Below are 27,746 nucleotides of genomic sequence, written 5' to 3' on the forward strand. Positions count from 1 at the left end.
GAAAGCAAGCTTAAATAATGAAAAGAAAACAAATAAAACCTGTTCTAGGGATGCCCCATGAATGTTCCCAACAAGCTTATTTGTAGGAACTGAAAATGTGGACATGCAGGGTTGTGACACTCCCATTACCATTGTTTTAGAACCTTGAGTAATTAGTAATTTCCCCCAATGGTAGGAGGCGTTCGCTTTCAGGTTCCTCCACACTCACTAGTCACTGGATGGAGCACTGGATAGAAAGGAAGGGCTACTTGTGGCCCTGCTTCCTCACTGCTTCGGAGACGCTCATGCTGATGCAGCAGAAGCAGAATGCTGGCTTAATGGCCACTGAGTACAGAGTAGAATTGGGGTAAACTGAGGGCTCTTTCACCATTGCCAGAGCAGTGACTTTTGCCATAGGAGAAGATGAGATTGCATGGGCTTGGCCTGAGAGTGATGCCTTTTCTCTGGGTTTGTCCTCTGGAAGTTTTCCCTGCAGATTCATGAAGATGAGCATCCGGACTCCACGCAGACTCCTGGAGCTTGCGGGGCGGAGCCTGCTGAGGGACCAAGCCTTAGCCATGTCCACCCTGGAGGAGCTGCCCACGGAACTTTTCCCCCCACTGTTCATGGAGGCCTTCAGCAGGAGACGCTGTGAGGCCCTGAAGCTGATGGTGCAGGCCTGGCCCTTCCGCCGCCTCCCTCTGAGGCCTCTGATAAAGATGCCTTGTCTGGAGGCTTTCCAAGCTGTGCTCGATGGGCTTGATGCACTGCTTACCCAAGGGGTTCGTCCCAGGTGAGGTGGGCCAGGTGGGCTGGTGGGGTGGGCCCAGGTGTCCAACAGAAGGAACAGCGGGGTCATGAGAAGTGAGGAGGCCCAAGGGGGCATGGTGGTGGTGAGGAAGCTGAGAGGACTTGGCCATTCACCAGCTCCTCAGGGAAAGCACTGCTGACCACACAAGGTCCATGGAGGTACCAGGAACCTCTCCTCTAATGGCACTGAAAGGCACCATGAAAAGTGAGAACTGGGCCAGGCACGGTGGCTCACAATGTAATCCCAGGAGATTGGGAGGCTGAGGTCAAGAGTTGGAGGCCAGCCTGTCCAACATGGCAAACCCCAACTCTACTAAAAATACTAAAATTAGCTGGGCATGGTGGGAGGTTCCTGTAATCCCAGCTACTTGTGAGGTTGAGGCAGGAGAATCATTTGAACCCGGGAAGCAGAGGTTGCAGTGAGGTGACATCACACCACTGCACTCCAGCCTAGGCGACAGAGGGAGACTTGGTCTCAAAAAAAAAACAAAAAAATGTGGAAGTGGGCAGGATCCAAGGGGAAAACAGGGTGAAGAAAAGTCAGAGAGAGGGACAACAAGCAGGGAGGGGAGGAGCTGCTATCCAGCATGTGGAGTTTAAGTTCAGAAATGAGTTCTGAAGTTCTCAGTCTCACCTCTATTTTCCCACAGGAGGTGTAAACTTCAAGTGCTGGATTTACAGGATGTCTGTGAGAACTTCTGGATGGTTTGGTCTGAAGCTATGGCCCATGGGTGCTTCCTCAATGCCAAGAGGAACAAAAAACCAGTGCAGGACTGTCCAAGGATGAGAGGACAGCAACCCTTGACTGTGTTCGTAGAACTTTGGCTCAAGAACAGGACTCTGGATGAATACCTCACCTACCCCCTTCTATGGGTCAAGCAGAGGAGAGATTTACTACACCTGTGCTGTAAGAAGCTGAAAATTTTGGGAATGCCCTTCCGCAATATCAGAAGCATCCTGAAAATGGTGAACCTAGACTGTATCCAGGAGGTGGAAGTGAATTGCAGGTGGAAACTGCAATTCCTGACACAGTTTACCCCATACCTGGGCCACATGAGGAATCTTCAGAAGCTCGTTCTCTCCCAGATGGATGTCTCTCGCTACGTTTCCCCAGAGCAGAAGAAGGAGATTGTTACCCAGTTCACCACTCAGTTCCTCAAGCTGCGCTGCCTCCAAAAGCTTTATATGAACTCTGTTCCTTTCCTCGAAGGCCACCTGGACCAGCTGCTCAGGTGAGGGAGGGTGGTGAGCTTTCTCTGCAGACCACAGCAGAGCCTGTTACAATAAACACTAGTGGGCATCTACTGTGAGCCAGCCTATGAGGATGTAACAGTGAAGGGGACACTAGAATGTCCATGCATTGTCCTGTTGGCGGCCCTGTCCTGAAATGGGTATCACGCAACCATCGCAATAGAGGCAGAGGGATCAGCTAGGGGAGATGCTATAGAGAGGTTGCCATAATAGGAAGCTAGCTACTGGGGGTTTCAGATCTAGTGAGGGTGCCTTTCTGAATTCTTCCTGAGGACGTGTGTCTAAGTTAAGATGATGAAAAATAGGCCAGGGGCAGTGGCTCATGCCTGTAATCCTAGCATTCTGGGAGTCTGAGGCAAGAGCATAGCTTGAGCCTAGGAGTTTAAGACCAGTCTGGGTAACATCCCAAGACCCCTGTCAGAAATGAATAAATAAAAGTAAAAACAAACAAGATTACTTTTTTTTTCTGAGATGGATTTTCACTTTGATGGTCCAGGCTAGAGTGCAGTTGTGACATCTCAGCTCGCAGCAACTTCTGCCTCACAGGTTCAAGCGATTCTCCTGCCTCAGCCTCCTGAGTGCCTGGGATTACAGGCGTGGGCCACCACACCTGGTTAATTTTTATATTTTAAGTAGAGACAGGGTTTCACCATGTTGGCCAGGCTATTCTCCAACTCCTGACTTCAGGTGATCCATCCACCGTGAACTCCCAAAGTGCTGGGATTATAGGCGAGAGCTACCACGCCCAGCCAACAAGATACTTTTTAAGAAGATGATGTGAAGTAGGGAAGTGAAGTGGGCACTGAAGAGGGGAATGCTCAGCAAACCTGCACATGTCAGAAAATCAGCTTTGTGCCCCACAGTTTGGTGAACATGAATGATCCCATCTCTAATTCCCTGTTGTAAAAGTTTCTTTTGAGCTCCAGGTAAATTAATTACCTAGGCAATGCATGATTCTGAAACAGAGGGTCAGGGAGCAGGCACAAAGAATGGTGAAAGTGATAGATGGTTTGCTGATGATACAGGCGTGTCAGGGACGCCTGCAGCCCGTCCACCCCAGCTGATGTTGCAGGATCCTGTCTGAGTTTGTCCTTTATGCCTGCATCTCCACTGGGCTCCTGTGGCCCAGGGATGTGGTTTTCTGCCTGACAGATGAGGAAAGGGAGCTTGAGGGATTCTGTGAACTTGATCCATTCCTGTAAATGATGGTGAAATGAGTCAGCCTCAAATGGAATTATTTTTTCTCCTTTTTTTTTTTTTAATACAGAGTCTCGCTCTGTCACCCAGGCTGGAGTGTAGTGGCATGATCTCTGCTCACTGCAACCTACACCTCCTGGGTTCAAGTGGTTCTTCTGCCTCAGCTTCCCAAGTAGCTGGAACTGCAGGCTCCCGCCAGCACACCTGGCTAATTTTTGGATTTTTAGTAGAGAGGAGGTTTTGCCATGTTCACCAGGCTGGTCTCAAACTCCTGATCTCAAGGAATCCACCAGTCTCAGCCTCCCAAAGTTCTGGGATTACAGGTGTGAGTTACCTGGCTGGGTCTAAAATGGAATTGACCTCGGTGGCAAAGCTCTTCATCACGCATCATCCTAAGTGTTGACCATCAGGCCATGAGAATGACCCTGGACTTGGGCAAAAAGGTCTCCATCCATTACCTTGAAGCCATTCCCCACCACCGTCCACTCACCCCTATGATTCCCCAGAATTAACTTCTTGCTCTCTCTCCCCAGCTGTCTGAAGACCTCGTTAAAGGTCCTCACAATAACTAACTGTGTGCTTTTGGAATCAGACTTGAAGCATCTATCCCAGTACCCGAGTATCAGTCAACTAAAGACCCTGGACCTGAGTGGCATCAGACTGACCAATTTCAGTCTTGTGCCTCTCCAAATTCTCCTAGAAAAAGTTGCAGCCACCCTTGAGTACCTGGATTTAGATGACTGTGGCATCATGGACTCCCAAGTCAATGCCATCCTGCCTGCCCTGAGCCGCTGCTTTGAGCTCAACACCTTCAGCTTCTGTGGAAATCCCATCTCCATGGCCACCCTGGAGAACCTGCTGAGCCACACAATCATACTCAAAAACTTATGCGTGGGGGTGTATCCTGCCCCGCGGGAGAGTTATGGTGCTGATGGTACTCTCTGCTGGAGCAGATTTGCTCAAATTAGGGCTGAGCTGATGAACAGAGTGAGGGACTTAAGGCACCCCGAGAGGATCTTTTTCTGCACTGACAACTGCCCTGACTGTGGCAACAGGTCATTTTATGACCTGGAGGCAGATCAATACTGCTGTTGAATGCCTGCCTATTTGGATGGGTATGTCAAACGCTTTCTTCTGGACACTTGGAAACTAAAACCTAGGTCTTAGGTACATCCTAAAGGGATCACAGAACCCATCATTTCACACATAGGCTCTGAAAGTGGGAAAGGAAAGCTGATCAAGCAGGGGCTGGACTTGGGGGAAATGTTGCCATGGATTCGATGGCACTTTGGGGACCTGTGTCCTGTAGAGTCGAAAATGGGAATCTGAATGTCTAGAGTGGAATTCAGGCTTGAGAATACATGAGGGAGTTACTCTTGCATGGATGGTTGTAAAGAAACAATCAGAAATAAAGGAAAACTGAGCAGAATCTGTCTGGTGCCGTCTATTATTAAGTAACCTGTTTTCCAGTTTAAGCCTCAGGAATCTTCAGTTATTGATGGAAAAAACAAAAGGCACTGACTGAGTTGTCCAATCAATAAGATGCAGCCCAAGAAAATCAAGGCATTTAAATGAAATTTGGTTATTGTAATCAGTTTCCTCCCATTCTTTTATTTGAGACAGAGTTTCACTCTTGTTGCCCAGGCTGGAGTTTAGAGTGCAATGGTGCCATCTCAGCTGACTGCAACCTCCACCTGGGGTTTAAATGATTCTCCTGCCTCAGCCTCCCAAGTAGCTGGGATTACAAGCATGCACCACCATGCCCAGCTAATTTGTGTATGTTTAGTAGAGACAGGGTTTCCTCACTATGTTGGTCAGGCTGGTCTCAAACTCCTGACTTTGGGTGATTCACGCAAGTAGGCCTACCAAAGTGCTGGGATTACAGGTGTGAGCCACTGTGTCAGGCTTTTTTTTGTTTTTGTTTTTTAGAGGTCTCCTGTCACTCAGGCTACAGTGCAGTGGCACAATCATACCTCACTGCAACCTCAATTTCCTGGGTTCAAGCGATCCTCCCACCTCAGCCTCCTGAGTAGCTAGGACTACAGCTGTGTGAGCCACCACACCTGGATACTTCTTTTTAGTAGAGACAAGGCCTCGCTGTCTTCCCCAGGCTGATCTGGAACTCCTGAGCTTGTGATTCTCCTGCCTTGGCCTCCCAAAATGCAGGGAGTATAGGCGTGGACCACCACGCTTGGCTTGGCCTCCTCCAAATCTTCACTTCTTTAGATGTCTGTTAACTCCTTGTTAGTTGCTGTGGCTGTTCAGTGGGTTAATACACACTAGGTGGACACCAAAGGCCTGGAACATTACTGGGCAAGAACAGTGAGCCAATCCACACGGAAAGCACCTTCTTCTCAGCGTCTTTCACCACTAGCCAGATGCTGAGACCCCGCCCACTCCCTGTGAGTCTCCACATGCTTCCAGAAGCCTTAGTTGGTGGACGTCAGCTTCACTGCACAAGGAGCCACTCTCTTCCCGCTGCCGTGGAAGGGGATGTCCATATTGTGTATTAGCTGGAGACTCTGGGCAGCATCAACCCTTGCTTGTTCTCCTGATGACCAGCAGCCCTTCTTGAATTAAACTCGTTGTAGCCAGTAAAGACAGCCACATTCCCTTTAAGTAAAATACTACAACTATACAGGCATGTAACACTTTTTAAATATTTCCATCTGACATTTTAAAAGTTACATCTTTTTGGGGAGCTAGGTCAGATTGATGAGAGATTTTCTCATAACACCTTCCCTCTCTCCCTATGAAGGAAGAGACTAGTGCAGCGTGTTCTGGAATCTGACAGCATCAAAGGGTGGATAACGATCAAGGGCCTGTGGGTGATGAGTGACCTTCCCTGTGCTGAGGAAGCCTGCATAATGGGCACCCAAGTGAAGGATCCTGCTGAGTACTCAGGGGCTGGTGTTGCTGTCAGGGATGTTAGCCAAGAGCCTCAGCTTCCTGTAAAATGAGGATGATGATGTCCAACAGCTTATGGGACCTTGGTAGGATCCAATGAGATGGTTCATGTTTAGGGCTTGGCATGGGGTCTGGCATACAGTAAGATCAATACATCTTGTTCTTTTTTCTCTTCTCAGCAGAAGTCCCAGCACTTTTCATCTTTCAATCTCACCTCCTTTTCCTGATAATAGAGAGGCAACAAGAACTCAGGGCATGCAATGGGGCTCAACTTCTACTCTCTGCCACAATTTCATCATGATTCCCCCAAAGAGCAGAGCCCCAGGAGCCAGCAGGGGGCAGGGTGGGCATTTCTGGACTGGATTCATTCATAATAAGATCAAAATTTCCAATCCGTAAGTCTCGGGAGCCATCTGCTGATAGATCCGACCAGATGGTATAATTGAGTGTTGCAAGGATTATATTTTATGGTGTTTTTAAAAATTTACTATTATGAGCCAGGTGCAGTGGGTCATACCTGTAATTCCAGCACTTTGGGAGGCTGAGGCAGGTGGATTACCTGAGGTTGGGAGTTTGAGACCAGCCTGAGCAACATGAAGAAACCCCTTCTCTACTTAAAATACAAAAAATTAGCCAGGCGTGGTGGCGCACATCTGTAATTGCAGCTACTTGATAGGCTGAGGTGGGAGAATCGTTTGTACCTGGGAGGTGGAGGTTGTGGTGAGCTCAGACTGAGCCATTGCACTCCAGCCTGGGCAACAGTAGCAAAACTCCGTCTCAAAAAAAAAAGATAAAATAAAATTTATTATTATGGCCGGGCATGGTGTCTCACACTTCTAATCCCACCACTTTGGGAGGCCAAGGCAGCCTCGGGATTTTGAGACCAGCCTTGCCAACATGGTGAAACCCCGTCTCTACTAAAAATACACAAAATTTGCTGGGAGTGGTGGCATTCGCCTGTAATCCCAGGTATTCAGGAGGCTGAGGCAGGACAATCACTTGAACCCGGGAGGTGAGGGTTGCAATGAGACGAGATCGCACCACTGCACTCCAGCCTGGGCGACAGAGCATGAAAAAAAAGTTACTATAATGTGAATACTATTAGAGTATAAATATTTGTGTTGTAACTTATGTATATGAAAGATTAGAAGTTTTAAAGAATGCAACGTGATATTTCAAGAATGGTTAATGGCCAGGTGTGGTGGCTCATGCCTGTATTTGGGAGGCCGAGGTGGGCAGATCACGAGGTCAGGAGTTCCAGACCAGCCTGGCCAACATGATGAAACCCCGTCTCTACTAAAAATACAAAAAATTAGCCTGGCGTGGTGACAGGTGCCTGTAATCCCACATAGTCAGGAGGCTGAGGCAAGAGAATTGCTTGAACCTGCGAGGCAAAGGTTGCAGTGAGCCAAGAATGCACCACTGCACTCCAGCCTGGGTGAAAGAGGAAGACTCCGTCTCAAGGAGGGTGAGAAAAAGAATACTTAACTTGGTTTGAAATGTCAAAACAAATGAGATTTTAAAAACTAATTTTAAATACACTGAACAATAATCATTTCTGCTTTAAAATATATTTAGAATAATACAATTTTAGCTTTGAAAGGAAACATTACAGTTTTTAAAAATATTGAGTTTATTTTATTTTATTTTATTTGGAGACAAAGTCTCACTCTGTCGTCCAGATTGGAGTGCAGTGGCATGATCACGGCTCACTGCAGCCTTGACCTCCTAGGCTCAGGTGATCTCCCTGCCTCAGTCCCCCGATTAGCTGGAACAACAGGCATGCACCATCATGCCTGGCTTATTTTCGTATTCTTAGTGAAGACCAGGTTTCACCATGTTGCCCAGACTGGTCTTGAAATTCTGGGCTCAAGCGAACCACCTGCCTCGGCCTCCTAAATTGCTGGGAGTGAGCCCTTATAGGCATGAGCCACCGCACCCAGCCTTGCGTTTATTTATTTATTTTGGAGATGGAGTCTTACTCTTTCACCCAGGCTGGAGTGCAGTGGTACGATCTCAGCTCACTGCAACCTCTGCCTCGAGAGTTCAAGCAATTCTCCTGTCTCAGCCTCCAGAGTAGCTGGGATTACAGGCATGCACCACCACACCTGATTAATTTTTGTATTATTATTTTTTTTTTTTTTTTAGTAGAGACAGGGTTTTGTCATTTTAGCCAGGCTGGTCTGGAACCACTGACCTCAGGTGATCCACCCGCCTCGGCTTCCCAAAATGCTACGACTATAGACGTGAGCCACCACGCCCAGCCTATTTTTTTCTTTACAGCAGTTTTAGATTCACAGAAAAACTAAGCAGAAACTGCAGAGTTCTCATCTACCTTCTTCCCCCTTCAATACACAGCACCCCCACAGGATCAGCACCCACACCAGCACAGAGCATTCATCACAACCAATGAGCCACAGGGACACATCATTATCACCCAATGTCCATAGTTCACATGAGGGATCATTGCTGGTTTTGTAAATTCTGTGTATTTTAACAAAGGGATAATGACATGTATCCACCATTAGAGCATCATGGAGAGTAGTTTTCTTTCCCTAGAAGTCCTCTGTCCTCTTCCCATTCATCCCATTGTACTCCCAACCCCTTGCATCCACTGGGCTTTCTACTGTCTCCTTAGAAAAATGCAAAAGCTTTTTCTGGTATGTCTAACAGGATGAGTCTTTTCAGATTGCCTTCTTTCACTTGTACAATAACGTGCATTTAGGAATTTTTCATGTCTTTTTACAGCTTTATAATAGTTCACTGACTGGATGGATCAGTTTGCTTATCCAGTCACTGACCGAAGGGCAACTTGCTAGCTTCCAAGTTTTGGCGATTATGAATAAGTTGCTGTAAACATCCAGGTGTGGGTTTACTCACTTCATTAAATATCCAGGAGCATGATTACGGAATTGTAGGGGTATGGTATGTTTTACAATGATTTCTTCTTTCTTGACAATCTCACTTGTTCGATATTGTTGCTAAAGGTCAGGAACTTTGTCTCCATCATCCTGTGTTCCCACTGCTGAGCATGGAATGTGGCACTTGGTAGCAAATGCTGTTGACCACGTGATGCATGGAAACGTTTATCATTGGTATAGTCACTAAATTGCTACCTTGGGGACATCAACATTAGCTCACTACCAATAATATAAATAAATTGGATTATGGAAAAAAATGGCCCTTGTGATACTGTGGATACTCCAGGTGTATCATGAATGTCCAGCAATTGACCAGGCACAGTGGCTCACATCTGTAATCTCAGCACTTTCAGAGACTAAGGTGGGTGGATCACTTCAGTCAGGAGTTCAAGATGACTCTGGCCAACATGATGAAACCCTGTCTCTATTAAAGATAAAAAATTAACTAGGGGGTTGAGCCAAGATGGCCGAATAGGAACAGCTCCAGTCTACAGCTCCCAGCATGAGCGATGCAGAAGACGGGTGATTTCTGCATTTCCAACTGAGGTACCAGTTTCTTCTCACTGGGGAGTGTCAGAAAGTGGGTGCAGGACAGTGGGTGCAGTGCACCGAGCGTGAGCCAAAGCAGCGTGAGGCATTGCCTCTCCTGGGAAGTGCAAGGAGTCAGGGAATTCCCTTTCCTAGTCAAAGAAAGGGGTGACAGATGGCACCTGTAAAATCCGGTCACTCCCACCCTAATACTGTGCTTTTCCAACAGTCTTAGCAAATGGCACACCAGGAGATTATATCCCGTGACTGGCTCAAAAGGTCCTATGCCCACGGAGCCTCACTCATTGCTAGCACAGCAGTCTGAGATCAAACTGCAAGGTGGCAGCAAGGCTGGGGGAGGGGCGCCTGCCATTGCCGAGGCTTGAGTAGGTAAACAAAGCAGCCAGGAAGCTGGAACTGGGTGGAGCCCACTGCAGCTCAAGGAGGCCTGCCTGCCTCCGCAGACTCCATTTCTGGGGGCAGGGCATTGCCAAACAAAAGGCAGCAGAATCCTCTGTAGACTTAAATGTCCCTGTCTGACAGCTTTGAAGAGAATAGTGGTTCTCCCAGCACGCAGCTGGAGATCTGAGAATGGACAGATTGCCTCCTCAAGTGGGTCTGTGACCCCTAAGTAGCCTAACTGGGAGGCACCCACCAGCAGGGGCAGACTGACACCTCACATGGCCAGGTACTCCTCTGAGACAAAACTTCCACAGGAACGATCAGGCAGCAACATTTGCTGTTCACCAATATCCACTGTTCTGCAGCCTCTGCTGCTGATACCCAGGCAAACAGGTTCTGGAGTGGACCTCCAGCAAACTCCAACAGACCCGCAGCTGAGGGTCCTGACTTTTAGAAGGAAAACTAACAAACAGAAAGGACATCCACACCAAAACCCAGTCTGTACATCAGCATCATCAAAGACCAAAGGTAGATAAAACCACAAAGATGGGGAAAAAACAGAGCAGAAAAACGGGAAACTCTAAAAATCAGAGTTCCTCTCCTCCTCCAAAGGAACGCAGCTCCTCACCAGCAATGGAACAAAGCTAGAGGGAGAAGGATTTTGATGAGTTCAGAGATGAAGGCTTCAGATGACCAAACTACTCTGAGCTAAAAGAGGAAGTTCGAACCCATGGCAAAGAAGTCAAAAACATTGAAAAAAAAAATTAGAAGAATGGCTAACTAAAATAACCAATGCAGAGAAGTCCTTGAAGGACGTGAGGGAGCTGAAAACCATGGCACGAGAACTACGTGACAAATGTACAAGCCTCAGTAGCTGATTCAATCAACTGGAAGAAAGGGTATCAGTGAGGGAAGATCAAATGAATGAAATGAAGCGAGAAGAGAAGTTCAGAGATAAAAGAATAAGAGGAAATGAACAAAGCCTCCAAGAAATATGGGACTATGTGAAAAGACCAAATCTATGTCTGACTGCTGTACCTGAAAGTGATGGGGAGAATGGAACCAAGCTGGAAAACACTCTTCAGGATATTATCCAGCAGAACTTTCCCAATCTAGCAAGGCAGGCCAACATTCAAATTCAGGAAATACAGAGAATGCCACAAAGATACTCGTTGAGAAGAGCAACTCCAAGACACATAATTGTCAGATTCACCAAAGTTGAAATGAAGGAAAAAATGTTAAGGGCAACCAGAGAGAAAGGTCAGGTTACCCACAAAGGGAAGCCCATCAGACTAACAGCGGATCTCTCAGCAGAAAATCTACAAGCTAGAAGAGAGTGGGGGCCTATATTCAACATTCTTAAGAAAAGAATTTTCGACCCAGAATTTCATATGCAACCAAACTAAGCTTCATAAGTGAAGGAGAAATAAATTCCTTTACAGACAAGCAAATGCTGAGAGATTTTGTCACCACCAGGCCTGCCCTATAAGAGCTCCTGAAGGAAGCACTAAACACGGAAAGGAACAACTGGTACCAGCCACTTCAAAAACATGCCAAATTGGAAAGACCATCGATACTAGGAAGAAACTGCATCAACTAAAGAGCAAAATAACCAGCTAACATCATAATGACAGGATCAAATTCACACATAACAATATTAACCTAAAATGTAAATGGGCTAAATGCTCCAATTAAAAAACACAGACTGGCAAATTGGATAAAGAGTCAAGACCCATCAGTGTGCTCTATTCAGGAAACCCACCTCACATGCAGAGACACACATAGGCTCAAAATAAAGGGATGGAGGAAGATCTTCCAAGCAAATGGAAAACACAAAAAGGCAGGAGTTGCCATCCTAGTCTCGGATAAAACAGACTTTAAACCAACAAAGATCAAAAGAGACAAAGAAGGCCATTACATCATGGTAAAGGGATCAATTCAACAAGAAGAGCTAACTATCCTAAATATAGATGCACCCAATACAGGAGCACCCAGATTCATAAAGCAAGTCCTTAGAGACCTACAAAGAGACTTAGACTCCCACACAATAATAATGGGAGACTTCAACACCCCACTGTCAACATTAAACACATCAATGAGACAGAAAGTTAACAAGGATATACAGGAATTGAACTCAGCTCTGCGCCAAGCGGACCTAATAGACATCTACGGAACTCACCATCCAAAATCAACGGAATATACATTCTTCTCAGCACCACACTGCACTTATTCCAAAAATTGACCACATAGTTGGAAGTAAAGCACATCTCAGTAAATGTAAGAGAACAGAAATTAAAACAAACTGTCTCTCAGACCACAGTGCAATCAAACTAGAACTCAGGATTAAGAAACTCACTCAGTGTGTGATGTTCCCTTTCCTGTGTCCATGTGTTCTCATTGTTCAATTCCCAGCTATGAGTGAGAACATGCAGTGTTTGTTTTTTTGTGCTTGTGATAGTTTGCTGAGAATGATGGTTTCCAGCTTCATCCATGTCCCTACAAAGGACATGAACTCATCATTTTTTATGGCTGCATAGGTTACCATTAGGAGGTATACCTAAGGCTAAATGACGAGTTAATGTGTGCAGCACACCAACATGGCACACGTATACATATGTAACAAACCTGCACGTCATTCACATGTACCCTAAAACTTAAATCATAATAATAATAATAAAAGAAACTCACTCAAAACCGCTCAACTACATGCAAATTGAACAACCTGCTCCTGAATGACTACTGGGTACATAACGAAATGAAGACAGAAATAAAGACACTCTTTGAAACCAATGAGAAAAAAGACATGACATACCAGAATCTCTGGGACACATTCAAAGCAGTGTGTAGAGGGAAATTTATAGCACTAAATGCCCACAAGAGAAAGCAGGAAAGATCTAAAATTGACAACCTAACATCACAATTAAAAGAACTAGAGAAGCAAGAGCAAACATATTCAAAAGCTAGCAGAAAGCAAGAAATAGCTAAGATCAGAGCAGACCCGAAGGAAATAGAGACACAAAAACCCCTTCAAAAAATCAATGAATCCAGGAGCTGGTTTTTTGAAAAGATCAACAGAATTGATAGACTGCTAGCAAGACTAATAAAGAAGAAAAGATAGAAGAATCAAATAGACGCAATAAAAAATGATAAAGGGCATATCACTACGGATCCCACAGAAATACAAACTACCATCAGAGAATACTATAAACACCTCTATGCAAATAAACTAGAAAATCTAGAAGAAATGGATAAATTCCTCAACACATACACCCTCCCCAGAATAAACCAGGAAGAAGGTGAATCTCTGAATAGACCAATAACAGGCTCTGAAATTGAGGAAATAATTAATAGCTTACCAACCAAAAAAAGTCCAGGACCAGATGGATTCACAGTCGAATTCTACCAGAGGTACAAGGAGGAGCTGGTACCATTCCTTCTGAAACTATTCCACTTAATAGAAAAAGAGGGAAACCTCCCTAACTCATTTTATGAGGCCAGCATCATCCTGACACCAAAGCCTCACAGAGACACAACAAAAAAACAGAATTTTAGACCAATATCACTGATGAACATCGATGCAAAAATCCTCAATAAAATACTGGCAAACCGAATCCAGCAGCACATCAAAAAGCTTATCCACCAATATCAAGTCGGCTTCATCCCTGATACGCAAGGCTGGTTCCACTTACGCAAATCAATAAACGTAATCCATCACATAAACAGAACCAATGACAAAAACCACATGATTATTTCAATATGTGCAGAAAAGGCCTTCGATAAAATTCAACACCCTTTCAGGCTAAAAACTCTAGATAAACTAGGTATTGATGGAACATATGTAAAAATAATAAGAGCCATTTATGACCAAACCACAGCCAATATCATACAGAATGGGCAAAAGCTAGAAGCATTCCCTTTGAAAACCAGCACAATGCATGGATGCCCTCTCTCACCACTCCTATTCAACATAGTATTGGAAGTTCTGGCCAGGGCAATCAGGCAAGAGAAAGAAATAAAAAGTATTCAAATAGGAAGAGAGGAAGTCAAATTGTCTCTGTTTGCAGATGACATGATTGTATATTTAGAAAACCCCATCGTCTCAGCCCAAAATCTCCTAAAGCTGATAAGCAACTTCAACAAAGTCTCAGGATACAAAATCAATATGCAAAAATCAAAATCATTCCTATACATCAACAATAGACAAACGGGGAGCCAAGCATGAGTGAACTCCCATTCACAATTGCTAAAAGAAAATAAAATACATAGGAATACAACTTAAAAGGGATGTGAAGGACCTCTTCAAGGAGAACTACAAACCACTGCTTAAGGAAATAAGAGAGGACACTAACACATGGAAAAGCATTCCATGCTCATGGGTCTGAAGAATCAATATCATGAAAATGGCCATACTGCCCAAAGTAATTTATAGATTCAATGCTATCCCCATCAAGCTCTAATGGAGTTTCTTCACAGAATTAGAAAAAACTACTTAAAACTTCATATGGAAGCAAAAAAGAACCTGTATACACAACACAATCCTAAGCAAAAAGAACAAAGCTGGAGGCATCACGCTACCTGACTTCAAACTATACGACAAGGCTACAGTAACCAAAACAACATGGTACAGTTATCAAAACAGATATGTAGACCAATGGAACAGAACAGAGGACTCAGAAATAATGCCACACATCTACAACCATCTGATCTTTGACAAACCTGACAAAAACAGCCAATGGGGAAAGGATTCCCTATTTAATAAACGGTGTTGGGAAAACTGGCTAGCCATATGCAGAAAACTGAAACTGAACCCCTTCCTTTCACCGTATACGAAAATTAACTCAAGATGGATTAAAGATTTAAATGTAAGACCTAAAGCCATAAAAACCCTAGAAGAAAACCTAGGTGATACCATTCAGGACATAGGCATGGGCAAAGACTTCATGGCTAAAACGCTAAAACCAATGGCAACAAAAGCCAAAATTGACAAATGGGATCTAATTACAATAAAGGCTTTTGCACAGCAAAAGAAACTATCATCAGAGTCAACAGGCAACCTATAGAATGGGAAAATTCTTTGCAATCTATCCATCAGACAAATGACTAATATCCAGAATCTACAAGGAACTTAAGCAAATTTACAAGAAAAAAACAAACAACCCTGTCAAAAAGTGGGTGAAGGATACTAACAGACAACTCTCCAAGAAAACCATTTATCCAGCCAACAAACATATGAAAAAATGTTCATCACCACTGGTCATTTGATTTGCATTTCTCTAATGCAAATCAAAACCACAGTGAGATACCATCTCAGGCCAGTTAGAATGGTGATCATTAAAAAGTCAGGAAACAACAGATGCTGGAAAGGATGTGGAGAAATAGGAATGCTTTGACACTGTTGGTGGGAGTGTAAATTAGTTCAACCATTGTGGAAGACAGTGTGGCAATTCCTCAAGGATCTAGAACCAGAAATACCATTTGATCCAGCAATCCCTTTACTGGATATATATCCAAAGGATTATAAATCCTTCTACTATAAAGACACATGCACAAGTATGTTTATTGCAGCACTATTCACAACAGCAAAGACTTGGAACCAACCCAAATGCCCATCAATGATAGACTGGATAAAGCAAATGTGGCACATATACATCATGGAATACTATGCAGTCATAAAAAATAAGTTCATTTCCTTTGCAGGGACATGGATGAAGCTAGTAACCATCATTCTCAGCAAACTAACACAGGAACAGTAAACCAAAACACCACATAAGTGGGAGTTGAACAATGAGAACTCATGGTCACAGATAGGGGAACATTACACATCAGGGCCTCTCGGGGTGTGGAGGGCTAGGAGAGGGGTAGCATTAGGAGAAATACCTAATGTAGATGACGGGTTGATGGGTGCAGCAAACCACCATGGCATGTGTATACGTATGTAACAAAACTGCACATTCTGCACATGTACCACAGAACTTAAAGTGGAAAGAAGAAAGAAAGATAGAAAGAGAGAGAGAGAGAAAGAAAGAAAGAAAGAAAGAAAGAAAGAAAGAAAGAAAGAAAGAAAGAAAGAAAGAAAGAGAAAAGAAAAGACAAGACAGTGGAGGGGAGGGGAGAGGAGAGGAGGTGAAGCGAAGGGAAGGGAAGGGAAGGGAGAAGAAAGGAAATACCCATAAAATAGGAAAGCTGGCTGGTCACAGGAGAAGCATGAAAATATCAAGCAGTGATTTCATATAGCAGCAAGAAAAGAGCTTGTAAAATTAGCTGCAAGAATAAGGATAAGCCTTGACCAATAAGATCCGAACAAGCATGAAGGGGCTATGCTGGCTGACACTGAATTGGTCAGACATGGCACTGGGTTTGACCCTTGCCCTACCCCAGGCCTAATTATACACCTATTATGACAGTAAGTCACACACCAGCGCCAGGACGGTTCTGAGAATGCCCATATTTAGTATAAAAATAGTTAACACCTAGCCAGGTGCAGTGGCTCATGCCTGTAATCCCAACATTTTGGGAACCTGAGGCAGGCGGATCACCTGGTGTCGGGAGTTTGAGACCACCCTGACCAACATGGAGAAATCTCGTCTCTACTAAAAATACAAAATTAGCCGAGTGTGGTGGTGCATGTCTGTAACCCCAGCTACTCCAGAAGCTGAGGCAGGAGTATTGCTTGAACCCGGGAGGCAGAGGTTGCAGTCAGCCAAGATCGCGCCATTGCACTCCAGCCTGGGCAACAAGAGCGAAACTCCATCTCAAAACATAAATAAATAAATAAATAAATAAATAAATAAATAAATAAATAAATAAGTGACACCTCAGTTCTAAGGAAACTTCACCATTTTTTCTTAAAATCCTAATGATTATTTCCACCTCTCCTTAGAAATCCTATAAAATTAGAAACCCAAACTCTCTTGTACCTGACTCGCTCTCCTGAATAAGCCCTCTCTTGAGTGTGTTCCTTTGCTTTGCAATAGACACTTCTTGCCTTTTGCTTCATTCTGCCTACTTCCTAAACTCTTTCTTGCAGCGGTGACAAGAATGTGGACACTGGTTGGTGATTGAGTCCCTGGGCACCTGGAGACGACCTAAGAACTATGGCAATAGTCAGTCTAAAAATCACACAGGATATCCCAATTCACTCTCTGGTTTTCTTGGGGGAAAAATCCAGTAACTTTGGCCCCATATCCCCAAGGGGCATCACTCAGCACAAACTGAGAAGCAGCAGTCCTACCGCTGGGTTGTAAGTATGTGGCTTTATTCCGGGGTTCTCTATTCCATTCCATTGGTCTATGTCTCCACCTTCATACTGGCACCACGCAGTTTTGCTTACTATTGCCTTACTGTATAAATTGAAGTCAGGTAATGTGATGCCTCCATATTTGTTCATTTTGCTTAGGATTGCTTTGGCTCTTCAGCCTCTTTTTCATCTCCATATGAATCTTAGGATTCTTTTTTTAATCTTGTGAAAATGGTGTTTGTATTTTGGTGTATGAAATTTTTAGACTGACGTTTTTAGATTGATGTTTGATGTTTGCAGTTTTTAGATTGCTTTGGGCAGTGTGGTCATTTTCACAATATTGTGTCTGTCAATCCATGAGCATGGGATGTTTTTCTACTTTTTTGTTGTCTATGATTTTTTTCAGCAGTGTCTTGTAGTTCATCTGATAGAGATCCTTTACCTAATGGTTAAGTGTATTCCTAGGTTGTTTTTGTTATTGTCACTGTTTTTGTTGTTGTTTTGCAACTATTGTGAAGGGATGGAGTTCTTGAATTGATTCTCAGCTTGCTTGTTGTTGGTATCAAACAGTGGTACTGATTTGTACATATTCATGTTGTACCTGAGATTTAAGTGAATTCACTTATCGCATCTACGAGTCTTGGTGGAATCTTTCCAGTTTTCTAAGCACATATGATCACATCATTGGCAAACACAGGTAGTTTCACTTCCTTCTTTCCAATTTAATTATACTTTATTCCTTTTGCTTACCAGATTGCTCTGACAAAAATTTTCAGTCCTATGTTGATTACAAGTGGATAAAGTGAGCATTTTTGTCTGCTTATAGTTCCTAGCAGGAATACTTTCAACGTTTCTTCATTCAATATGATGTTGCATGTGGATTTGTCATTTTTGGCTTCTATTATTTTGATGTATGTTCTTTCTAGGCATAGTTTGTGTAAGCGTAGTCTATTATTTTACAAGCTCAGATTTGTATTCTGTTTTACCTGAGTGCATTGTGAGATTTGGCATCTATTTTACCTGATATAAGTACAGCTACTCTTGCTGTTTTTGGTTTCCAGTTGCATGGAATATCTTATTCTACCCCTTCACTTTCCATCTACATGTATGCTTATAGGTGAATTGAGTTTCTGGAAAACAGCCTATAGTAGGGTCGTATTTTTTTACTCATTCAAAGACCCTATGCCTTTCACTTGCAGAATTGAGATAAATTATATTCATTGTTTTTATTGATAAAGGCTTAGTGCTCCCATTTCATTTCTTGTTTTTTGGTTGTTTAGAGACTTCTCTCTTCCATCCTTTTCTTATTGTCTTTCTTTGTGTTTAAGTAATTTTCTCTTCTGGAATCCTTGGAATGTGACTCTTCTGGCCAGAAACCTCTGTGGCTGGGGGCACCTTTGCCAGAGTTTTGATGGGGTTCACTGGGTTCGTTCTGCCCATGCAGCCTGGTAGACTATGCTTGGCTCATGTTTTAGGCCTGGAGCACATGCCTATTAAGGGCGGGTCAGGGCTGGAGTGGTGAGGGGTGTGTGAGTGAGCAGGGGGTCTGGCCACTTTGGACGGTCACCGGCTGCTGCTGCTGCAGCAGTGGGATGGGCAGCTCCAGGTGCCAGCATGGGTGCCAGATTTCTGCAAGGCTGCAAATGAATCAGGCACAGCACAAACAGCTTCCATGGTTGTCACTGGAATACACAGTGACACCAACACTGAAAGCTTGGAAATGCCAGGAACTGCAGAACCCCCAAAAGGGAGTCACAGCCCTGGCTCAGGAAGCTCCCACATCTGGGCTCCTGGAAGAGTAGTCGCTCTTCTCTTTTTCTCTTCACCTACAATTTGGTGAGCAAGGGGCATGTTTCAGCTTTATTTGTGTTATTGCTCTTTTACCCCACCATTAGGCGGGTCTCAAGTTTTTGTCCTGTGACCAGGAAGAGTGAAATATGCAGGCAAGTGGAGGGTGAGTGAGATAAAGAGGAGCTTTACTGAGCAATAGAATAGCTCAGAGACCCACAGTGGGTAACTTCTTTCTACAGCCAGGGCGTCCTGATGAGTGTTTAGCTCTGAGCAGAGAGGAGGCCCTGGGGTGCGTGACCCCTCCCTCCTGGCAGGTCATTCCATCATCACCACAGCTCTCAGTAGAGAGGAGGCCCTGGAGTGGGTTGCTGCTCTCTGCAGGAAAGTCATCTCATCATCTCTACAGCTCTCAGCAGAGAAAAGGACCCGGAGTGGGTTGCTTGTCTCTACAGGAAAATCATCCCAACAGTGGGTAGTTCCTCTCTGCCACTGGTCTTCCTAATGTTCTCCCTGAGTCTGGGGTTTTTTTGACATCAGACAGGAGAAAGTATGCACTCATTGGGTCATAGGTGGCCATGAGCAGGCACAGAAAAGGCAACACATGTTCCCACTCTGGTCCATAGGACTGGTGGCCCAGCCCACGGGCTTCATGCCCTCCTTGATCAGAAGGTGGAGCTTCACCAGTGACCCTCACCTTCCTGTCCAGGATTCTGTCTGCCTCCCACCACCAACCATGGAGTCCAGGTCACTTGTACCAAGGAGCATCCAAAGACCAGTGCTGATCAGTCCGCAACACCCCTCAGCCTCCCTCCTACACTCATCAAGGCCCAAAGTCCAGAGGGTTCAAGACAGCAGTGGGATGGTGCATCAGCACTGACCCGAGTGTGCACAGACCCGCCTGGGCTGTGACAGCATCTGGGCTTGACCACAACCACACTCCAAAATTAGAGCAGGTGCCATGAGAGATGAGGCAGTGAGAGCGGACACCCCCAAGCTGCAGGAGAAGGGGGGATCTCCTGGACCCTCGAGAGTACTGGGGGACCTCATTTGGTAACTGTGACCTGGACAGCTTCAGTTGCATCTTTGGAGCTACTGCCCTGCCAACTCAGGAGGACCAGGACTCCCTCTTGTCCCAGGCTCCCATCAGCTCTGAAGTGTACGCAGCCTTGGCTGTGCCCTTTCTCTGTGTTTCCCTGCAGAAGTGACAGTTGAGAAGCAGGTACACAGCAGCTCTGGCCAACCCCGCACAAACAAACCCAATGCTCCTGGGTGTGGTTTAACCAGCCCCAACTGCACTATCATCCAGGAGCTTGCAGGCTAACAGCAGGCAGTGAGCAGTGAAGTAGAGGCTGTGGTGGAGACTCCAGACCTGGGACAAGGTTCCATTTTGCCATGAGAGGGTGTGGGTGGCACAGCTGGCTGCCTCAGGGAAATGGAGCACAGGCCTGCCTCATGACCCAGTCAACGGGGGTGCTTCCAGGAGTGGTTCATGGTTCCCAGGCCCAGCAATCGGGCTGGTCACCCCTATGGGGGGCGGATCTCGGAAACACAGCATGGGGTGGATCGGCATAGAACCTCCCTTCAAGACCTGGGAGCTTGACACTGTTAGCAGGATGGGCACAGTGGCCAGATAGCTGGCCAGGTCCTTGAAACAGGTGCCATTTCTGCTTCTCACCCTGGCCCCCTAATGGATGGCCCCAGCTATGCCTTCTGGGCCTGGCATCCGCACATCTTGTGCGAGCGTGGCACCACCCCATTCCTATCTTCTCCTTGGGGCCCCTCTCTGCCCGTCCCTTCGCGCCTGACCGAGCTGCTCCCCTTGGGCAAAAAAGTAAGAAAAAAACTGATGACTGAAGAGAAGTAAAGAATGGGTGGAGATCATCTGTATGCCTGTTTTCCCAGCGCTTTGGGAGGCCAAGGTCAGTGGATCACTCAAAGCCAGGATCTTGAGACCAGGCTGATCAACATGGAAAAACCCCATCTCTATTAAAAATACAAAAATCAGCCAGTCTTGCTGGAACGTGCCTGCAGTCCCAGCTATTTGAGTGGTTGAGGCACAAGAATCACTTGAGCCCTGAAGGAAAGGATTGCAATGAGCCCAGATTGCACCACTGCACTCCAGCCTAAATGACAAACTGAGATATTGTCTCCAAAACAAAACAAAGAACAAGAATGGGTGGGAAATACTTAAAATGATCAAATTTTATTTGGTTGCTTTGATGTTCTACAGCTGAAACTCAATCACAGACAAAGTAGTATTTCATTATTTTTCCATCAGTAACTCAATAACTAGATATTTCTGGTGGATAAATTGCTACAACAGGTTAAAAGTTTTCATTCAGGGGCTCTTTATTTCTGATATTCCTTGGTAACCATCCTTGCAGGGATAACATTCTCATCACTGTAGAACTTTAGCTTCTCTTTCCGACTCTGTAGGACACGGGTCCCTGAAGTTCTCATTGATGTCACCTCAATATTTTCCTTCAGCCTTGCCCCCTGCTGTTATGTTTTTTTTCCCTCACACTGAGCACTTCCCTGTGCTTCCTTTAAGTTGCATGTGGCCTGGACACAGTCACTCATGCCAGTAATCCCAGCACTTTAGGAAGCTGAGGCAGGAGGATCCCATAAGCCCAGCGGAGGCAGGAGGATCCCAGAGCAACACAGAGAAACCCTGTCTCAAATTGTCTTTAATAAAAATTTTGGAATTATTAAAAAATGAAATAAATAAGAAAAGAGAAAAATAGTTTGCACCTACATAGTAGATTTTAGTGTCCAAGTGCCTGGAAGAGAACTTTGGATTTCTCTACCCCACTGGGCACGCCTTCCCTAGCAGCAAAGATGGAGCTCCAGTTCCTCAGACGGTGATGAGCCACAGGAAGGGCAGGGGGTGGGGCCAATGAAGATTCTCTTGGGCTGCCTGACTTCCCTCAGTGTACACATCAGCTCAGCCCGAAGTGGGGTGAAGATCTCCCAAATGACACGAACCAAGGAATTCAAACTCTCCTCAGGGGCAGGATATGTCTCCAGGCTTAACTTGCTCAGCCCACGGGTGTGGCGCAACAGGTCCTTCAGGGCGTCAATAGACATGCAATTTCTGCCAAAGTAGAAGGTGGTGAGCTGGGAGCAGTGGCTCAGGCCAGGCAGGACGGCACTGAGTTGGGAGTAGTGGATCTGACAGCCCTCCAACACGAGGCTCTCAAGAGAGGCAGCAATTTTCTCTAGCAGAGCTCCGAGGGGTTCAAGACTGATGCGGAACAGCAGCACGTAGCTGAGATTCAGATGCTTTAGGTAACCGAGGCTTGGGAACTGGGAGAGACACTTCACATCCTCTTCCAATAGGTTGCCACAAGTTAATTCCAAGTTCTCCAAGGGGTTCTGGAGGCACCTGTGGAGATCAAGAAGTTAGTTCTGGGCAATGGTACCAGTTAGATGAAGGTAGTGGGGAATAACCTCAAGGAAAATACCTGCTTCAACCAAACACAAGTTTGTTGCCACCATCTGATGATGGTCCTCATGCAAGTTGCTGCATCATGAGGACCCTGATCGTTCAGGGGCCGTCCCATTTTAGCCTCAGCCCTTTCACCATTGCTTGTGTGATTGGCTCAAGGCCATGAAATCTCTAAAGCCTTTTTTTTTCATCTTTTAGCAGAAAACTTCATCTCTGGGCCACAGGTACCCGGTGGGAGATGTGCACAAAGAACTCAACTGAGCAAGGTCTAGGGACATCAGCTAGGACTACATGTCAGCAGGGGCTCCCTGACATGCCTGCATCTGCAAACCAACTGTCACTTTTTACCACTCTCATGCCTACTCCCTCACCTCCATCCCCGAAGCACACATTTCCCATGTCAATTACCTTTCCTGGAGTTCAAAACAACCTTTTACAAACAGGGAATTAGAGACAGGATCATTCGTGATCACTAAGCTGGTGAGGACAGACCTTCTATTGTGAAATGGACAGGTTTGATGTGCTTTCCCTCCTTTCATACCCTCTTCTATTATCTCTTTGACATCATATCAACTTGAAACACACTTTGTAACAGGAAATTCACACGTGCACCCCCAATAGAGCTGAAACCCCCACTAACTAGCTTGTACATGATGTCCCTCTCTAGCTTCTACCCCAGGTGACCCCTCTGCCCTTATTGCAGTGATCCTGTGATAGCCACTCCAGGACATGGAACACTGAATGGGACAATGTGTTGACATTCTGGTGTCCCCTTCACTGTGACGTTGCCACTGGCTGGCACACAGTACATGCCTTCTAGTGTTTGCTGTAACAGAACAAGTCTGTGCTGTGGTCTGCATACAAAGTGCACAATCCTTTCTCACCTGATCAGCTGTTCCAGGTGCCCACTGAAGAAGGTGATCAATTTTATTTTAAGCAACTGGAGGTGTTCCAGCCTGAGGAACACAGAGCTGAATTTGGCGACTAACCATCCCTGGAGTTCATTATCTGACGTGTAATGATGGCACCTGGAGAAAACGAGTTTGCCAAGAGTCTTCATCCCCTTCAGGTAACAACGAAGCTTTCTTATCAGATGTGGCCAGCACGTGTTGTGAATTTCCAGCTCCTCAATACTATTCAGGTATATTATTTTCTTTTTTTTTCATTATACTTCAAGTTTTAGGGTACATGTGCACATTATTTTCAATGACTTTCTGAGATATTTAATTGACATTAGATAATTGACCAGCTTACTACAGCACAGGTGTACTAAACCTCTCCTTTGGTAAACCCACTGAAAGAGGTATCTCAGGCATTCATCCTGGGGTATTTCCTTGAGGCAGATGTCTATGAACACCTTTAAGGGCTGGTGCTCTCCCGTCCTTGGACAGTCCTCTGCTGTCTGCCTCTTACTCATGGCCTCTGGGAAGCAGGACAGGGCCCAGGCTCCAGGCCATATGGCCCAGAAATTCTCATCAACATCCCGCAAATCCAGCACTTGAAGTTTCCACCTCCTATGGATAAAGTAAGGGAGAGGCTCAGAATTTAGAAGGACTCATCCCTGACCTTTGCTTTCATTCTCATCCCATAAATCAGTTGCTCCTGTCCTCAGTGCTCCCTGTTCTCTTTGTCTTTTCTCAATCCCTTTTCCCTTTGGATTCTGACTGGTCCCCACTTCTATTCCCTTTACCTTCCCCTGAGTAAAAGCCGGTTTCTGTTCCCACAGTGGACCCTGTATGGTGAGCAGTCCTTTCTCTGAGGATCTGGACAATGGCCAAAGCCTCCCTGAGCTTCCTCGCCAACACCATCAGAAGACTCTGGGCCACACTTGGGTTACTTCTCTGCCTGACCCTGCTGTTCTTTCCCTGGACACCTAAGCCCTATCTATCAGCCCTCCTGGGTCACCTCACCTGGGGCGATCCTTCTGTGTAAGCAGCATATGAAGCCCTTCCAGCAATGCTTTCAACGGCTCCAGATGAAGCGTCTTCATCAGCGATCCCAGAGGGAGGCAGGTGAAGGGCCAGGCCTGCACCATCACCGTCAGAGTCTGGAGGTGTCTCCTGCTGAAGGCCTCCATGAAGAGTGGGAGATAGAGCACCCTGGGCAGCTCCTCCACAGCAGAGATGGCCAAGGCCTGGTCTCTTAGCAGGCTCTGCCCTGCCAGCTCCAGGAGTCTCGGTGGGGCCTGGATGCTCATCCTGATGAATCTTCAAGAAAAATCTCTAGAAGACAAATCCAGGGAAAATGTATCACTCTCAGGGCAAACACAATCACCTCATCTTCCCCTAGGACCAATATCATTGCTCTGGTAGAGGTAGAAAAATTACCACTTTACCCCAATTCCACTGTGCTTGGTGGCCTCACATCTATACTTCTTCTCCTGCTTCCAAGGAAACCAGGAAGAATATCTTCCAAACACCAAGGAAGGAGGGGTCAAAGAGACCATTGACCCATTAATTTTCATCCTTCGCTCCACTGAATCCCAGAACCACTGGACAGTGCCACTGAGGATCCTGAAATCCAAGCTCTACCTCTTTGAGGAAAAATTTCTTGTCACTTACCACCCTAAAGCATTCAGAATGAGTGTCCCGTGGGCCCAGACAGCCTCCATTCTCAGTTTACACCATGAACATGCTGGGGGAACAGTAAAGGGACTCCCTAAAATCGATGCCATTATTTTTTATTTTGAAAATTTTCTACCAGAAATGGACCAGGTGCTGTGGCTCATGTCTGTAATCCCAACACTGCTGGACACCAAGGCAGGCAGATCACTTGAGGTCAGGAGTTTGAGAACAGCCTGGCCTACATAATGAAACCATGTCTCTACTAAATATACAAAAATTAAGAATCATTTGACTCCAGAAGGCAGAGGTTGCAGTGAGCCGACATCGTACCACTGCACTCCAGCCTGGGTGACAGAGTTGGACTCTGACTCAAAAATAAACAAATTGATAAATTAATTAATTTAAATATTAGCCAGATGTGGTCATGCATGACTGTAATCCTACCTACTCTGGAGGCAGAGGAAGGAGAATCACTTGAAGCCCAGAGGCAGAGTTTCCAGGGAGCCCAGCTCAGGGCCCTGCACTCCAGTCTGGGTGACACACTCAGAGTACATCGCAGAAAAAAACAAACTAATTCACTGGAACTGTAAAAGTGGTGTGATGGTATTCCACAGCATTTGGAAGGTATGTATAGAAATGCTAACTGTAGCTGGGCGTGCTGGCTCATTCCTGTAATCCCAGCACTTTGGGAGTCTGAGGTGGGCAGATCTCCTGAGGTCAGGAGTTTGAGTCCAGCATGGCCAACATGACAAAACCCCGTGTCTACTAAAAATACAAAAATTAGCTGGGCATGGTGGTGAGTGCCTGTAATCCAAGCTACTCAGGAGGCTGAAGCAGGAGAATCACATGTAACTAGGAGGCAGAAATTTCAGTGAGCCAAACCACACCATGGCACTCCAGCCTGGGCAACAATAGGGAAACTCCATCTCAAAAAGAAAATTAACCAGAAACTGTAAAAGTGCTACCACGCTATTCTAGAGCACTGTTTCAAGCTTTGATTTTTTTTCTAAATGCAATTTTGTCTTTATTTCAAAAATGTTGATTGTGCTTTTCTTTACGTCATTTCAGAATTCTTGTTGGGAGCCATTTTGTGAAGAGAGGAAGACTGAGCTGTTGTGGCCACATTTCTGGCCTCGAGCTGCAGTCAGCTTCTCCACGTAGAACCCGGCAGTAGGAGACTTAGAATCGAATCTCTTCTCCCTCCCTCCTCCTGTTTTTGGCTTTTGGAGAAACCTTATCATCCAACACAATGGCCAGCAACGTTACCAACAAGACGGATCCTCACTCCATGAACTCCCGTGTGTTCATTGGGAATCTCAACACTCTTGTTGTCAAGAAATCGGATGTGGAGGTGATCTTTTCCAAGTATGGCAAAATTGCGGGCTGCTCTGTTCATAAGGGCTTTGCCTTCGTTCAATATGATAAGGAGAAAAATGCCCGGGCTGCTGTAGCAGGAGAGGATGGCAGAATGATTGCTAGCCAAGTTGTAGATATTAACCTGGCTGAAGAGCCAAAAGTGAACCGAGGAAACGCAGGTGTGAAACGATCAGCAGCGGAGATGTACGGCTCCTCTTTTGACTTGGACTATGGCTTTCAACGGCATTATTATGATGGGATGTACAGTTTCCCAGCACGTGTACCTCCTCCTCCTCCCATTGCTCTGACTGTAGTGCCCTCGAAACGTCAGCGTGTATCAGGAAACACCTCACGAAGGGGCAAAAGTGGCTTCAATTCTAAGAGTGGAAAGCGGGGATCTTCCAAGTCTGGAAAGCTGAAAGGAGATGACCTTCAGGCCATTAAGCAGGAGTTGACCCAGATAAAACAGAAAGTGGATTCTCTCCTGGAAAACCTGGAAAAAATTGAAAAGGAACAGAGCAAACAAGAGGTAGAGGTGAAAAATGCTAAGTCAGAAGAGGAGCAGAGCAGTAGCTCCATGAAGAACGATGAGACTCATGTGAAGATGGAGTCTGAGGGGGGTGCAGAAGACTCTGCTGAGGAGGGGGACCCACTGGATGATGATGATAATGAAGATCAGGGGGACAACCAGCTAGAGTTGATCAAGAATAATGAAAAAGAGGCTGAGGAAGGAGAGGATAACAGAGACAGCACCAATGGCCAGGATGACTCTTAAGCACATAGTGGGGTTGAGAAATCTTATCCCATTGTTTCTTTACCTAGGAGCTTGTCTAACAACAAATTTTTCACCAGAACCTCTCCCTTAGTATCTTCAGCACATGCTTACTGTTCTCCCCATCCTTGTCCTTCCCACATTCATTAATTCATATTGCCCTGCGCCTAGTCCCATTTTCACTTCCCTTGACACCCCTAGTAGTTTTCCTAAGTCTTACCCTGTAATTTTTGCTTTTAATTTTGACACCTCTTTATGACTTAACAGTAAAAAGGTTGTATGGTTTTTATCAACTGTCTCCAAAATAATTTCTTTTTATGCAGGGAATACGGTTCTTTTCTTTCATACATAAGTTCAGTAGTTGCTTCCCTAACTGCAAAGGCAATCTCATTCAGTTGAGTAGCTCCTGAAAGCAGCTTGGAGTTAGAAGTATGTGTGTTACACCCCATATTAGTGTGCTGTGTGGGGCAGTTCAACAAAAATCTAACAATGTATTTTTGTGAATGAGAGTTGGCATGTCAAATGCATCCTCAGAAACAAAATTGGTGTTTTAGTCTTCAAATGTGTTTTCTAAAGTTGATAC

At 45.4% G+C, this 27,746-nt stretch overlaps 2 protein-coding genes and 1 pseudogene across 2 annotated transcripts; 2 read left to right on the top strand and 1 right to left on the bottom strand.

Moving 5' to 3' along the window:
* The first annotated feature begins 464 nt into the window (after positions 1-464).
* LOC117978023 (PRAME family member 15-like) lies at positions 465-4,332 on the top strand. Its single transcript, XM_055105430.2, has 3 exons — positions 465-772; positions 1,440-2,021; positions 3,771-4,332. Exons 1-3 carry the CDS (start codon positions 480-482, stop codon positions 4,330-4,332), a joined length of 1,437 nt encoding a protein of 478 aa, XP_054961405.2. The 5' UTR covers positions 465-479.
* A 17,330-nt stretch (positions 4,333-21,662) lies between these two features.
* Positions 21,663-24,668, bottom strand: LOC117978022 (PRAME family member 2-like; annotated as a pseudogene).
* Positions 24,669-26,267: 1,599 nt separating this feature from the next.
* LOC117978021 (heterogeneous nuclear ribonucleoprotein C-like 2) lies at positions 26,268-27,219 on the top strand. Its single transcript, XM_055098074.2, has one exon. It carries the CDS (start codon positions 26,285-26,287, stop codon positions 27,164-27,166), a length of 882 nt encoding a protein of 293 aa, XP_054954049.2. The 5' UTR covers positions 26,268-26,284; the 3' UTR covers positions 27,167-27,219.
* The last annotated feature ends 527 nt before the right edge of the window (positions 27,220-27,746 follow it).

This window comes from Pan paniscus, chromosome 1, assembly GCF_029289425.2.
Source record: "Pan paniscus chromosome 1, NHGRI_mPanPan1-v2.0_pri, whole genome shotgun sequence".
NCBI classification, from domain to species: Eukaryota; Metazoa; Chordata; class Mammalia; order Primates; family Hominidae; genus Pan; species Pan paniscus.

Bases quoted from the DNA above. Each gene is read 5' to 3' on its own strand.
- LOC117978023 (XM_055105430.2), top strand. From the start codon at position 480: ATGAAGATGAGCATCCGGACTCCACGCAGACTCCTGGAGCTTGCGGGG. The intron at 773-1,439 runs GTGAGGTGGGCC...ATTTTCCCACAG, and splicing joins ACCCAAGGGGTTCGTCCCAG to GAGGTGTAAACTTCAAGTGC. The intron at 2,022-3,770 runs GTGAGGGAGGGT...CTCTCTCCCCAG, and splicing joins CACCTGGACCAGCTGCTCAG to CTGTCTGAAGACCTCGTTAA.
- LOC117978021 (XM_055098074.2), top strand. From the start codon at position 26,285: ATGGCCAGCAACGTTACCAACAAGACGGATCCTCACTCCATGAACTCC.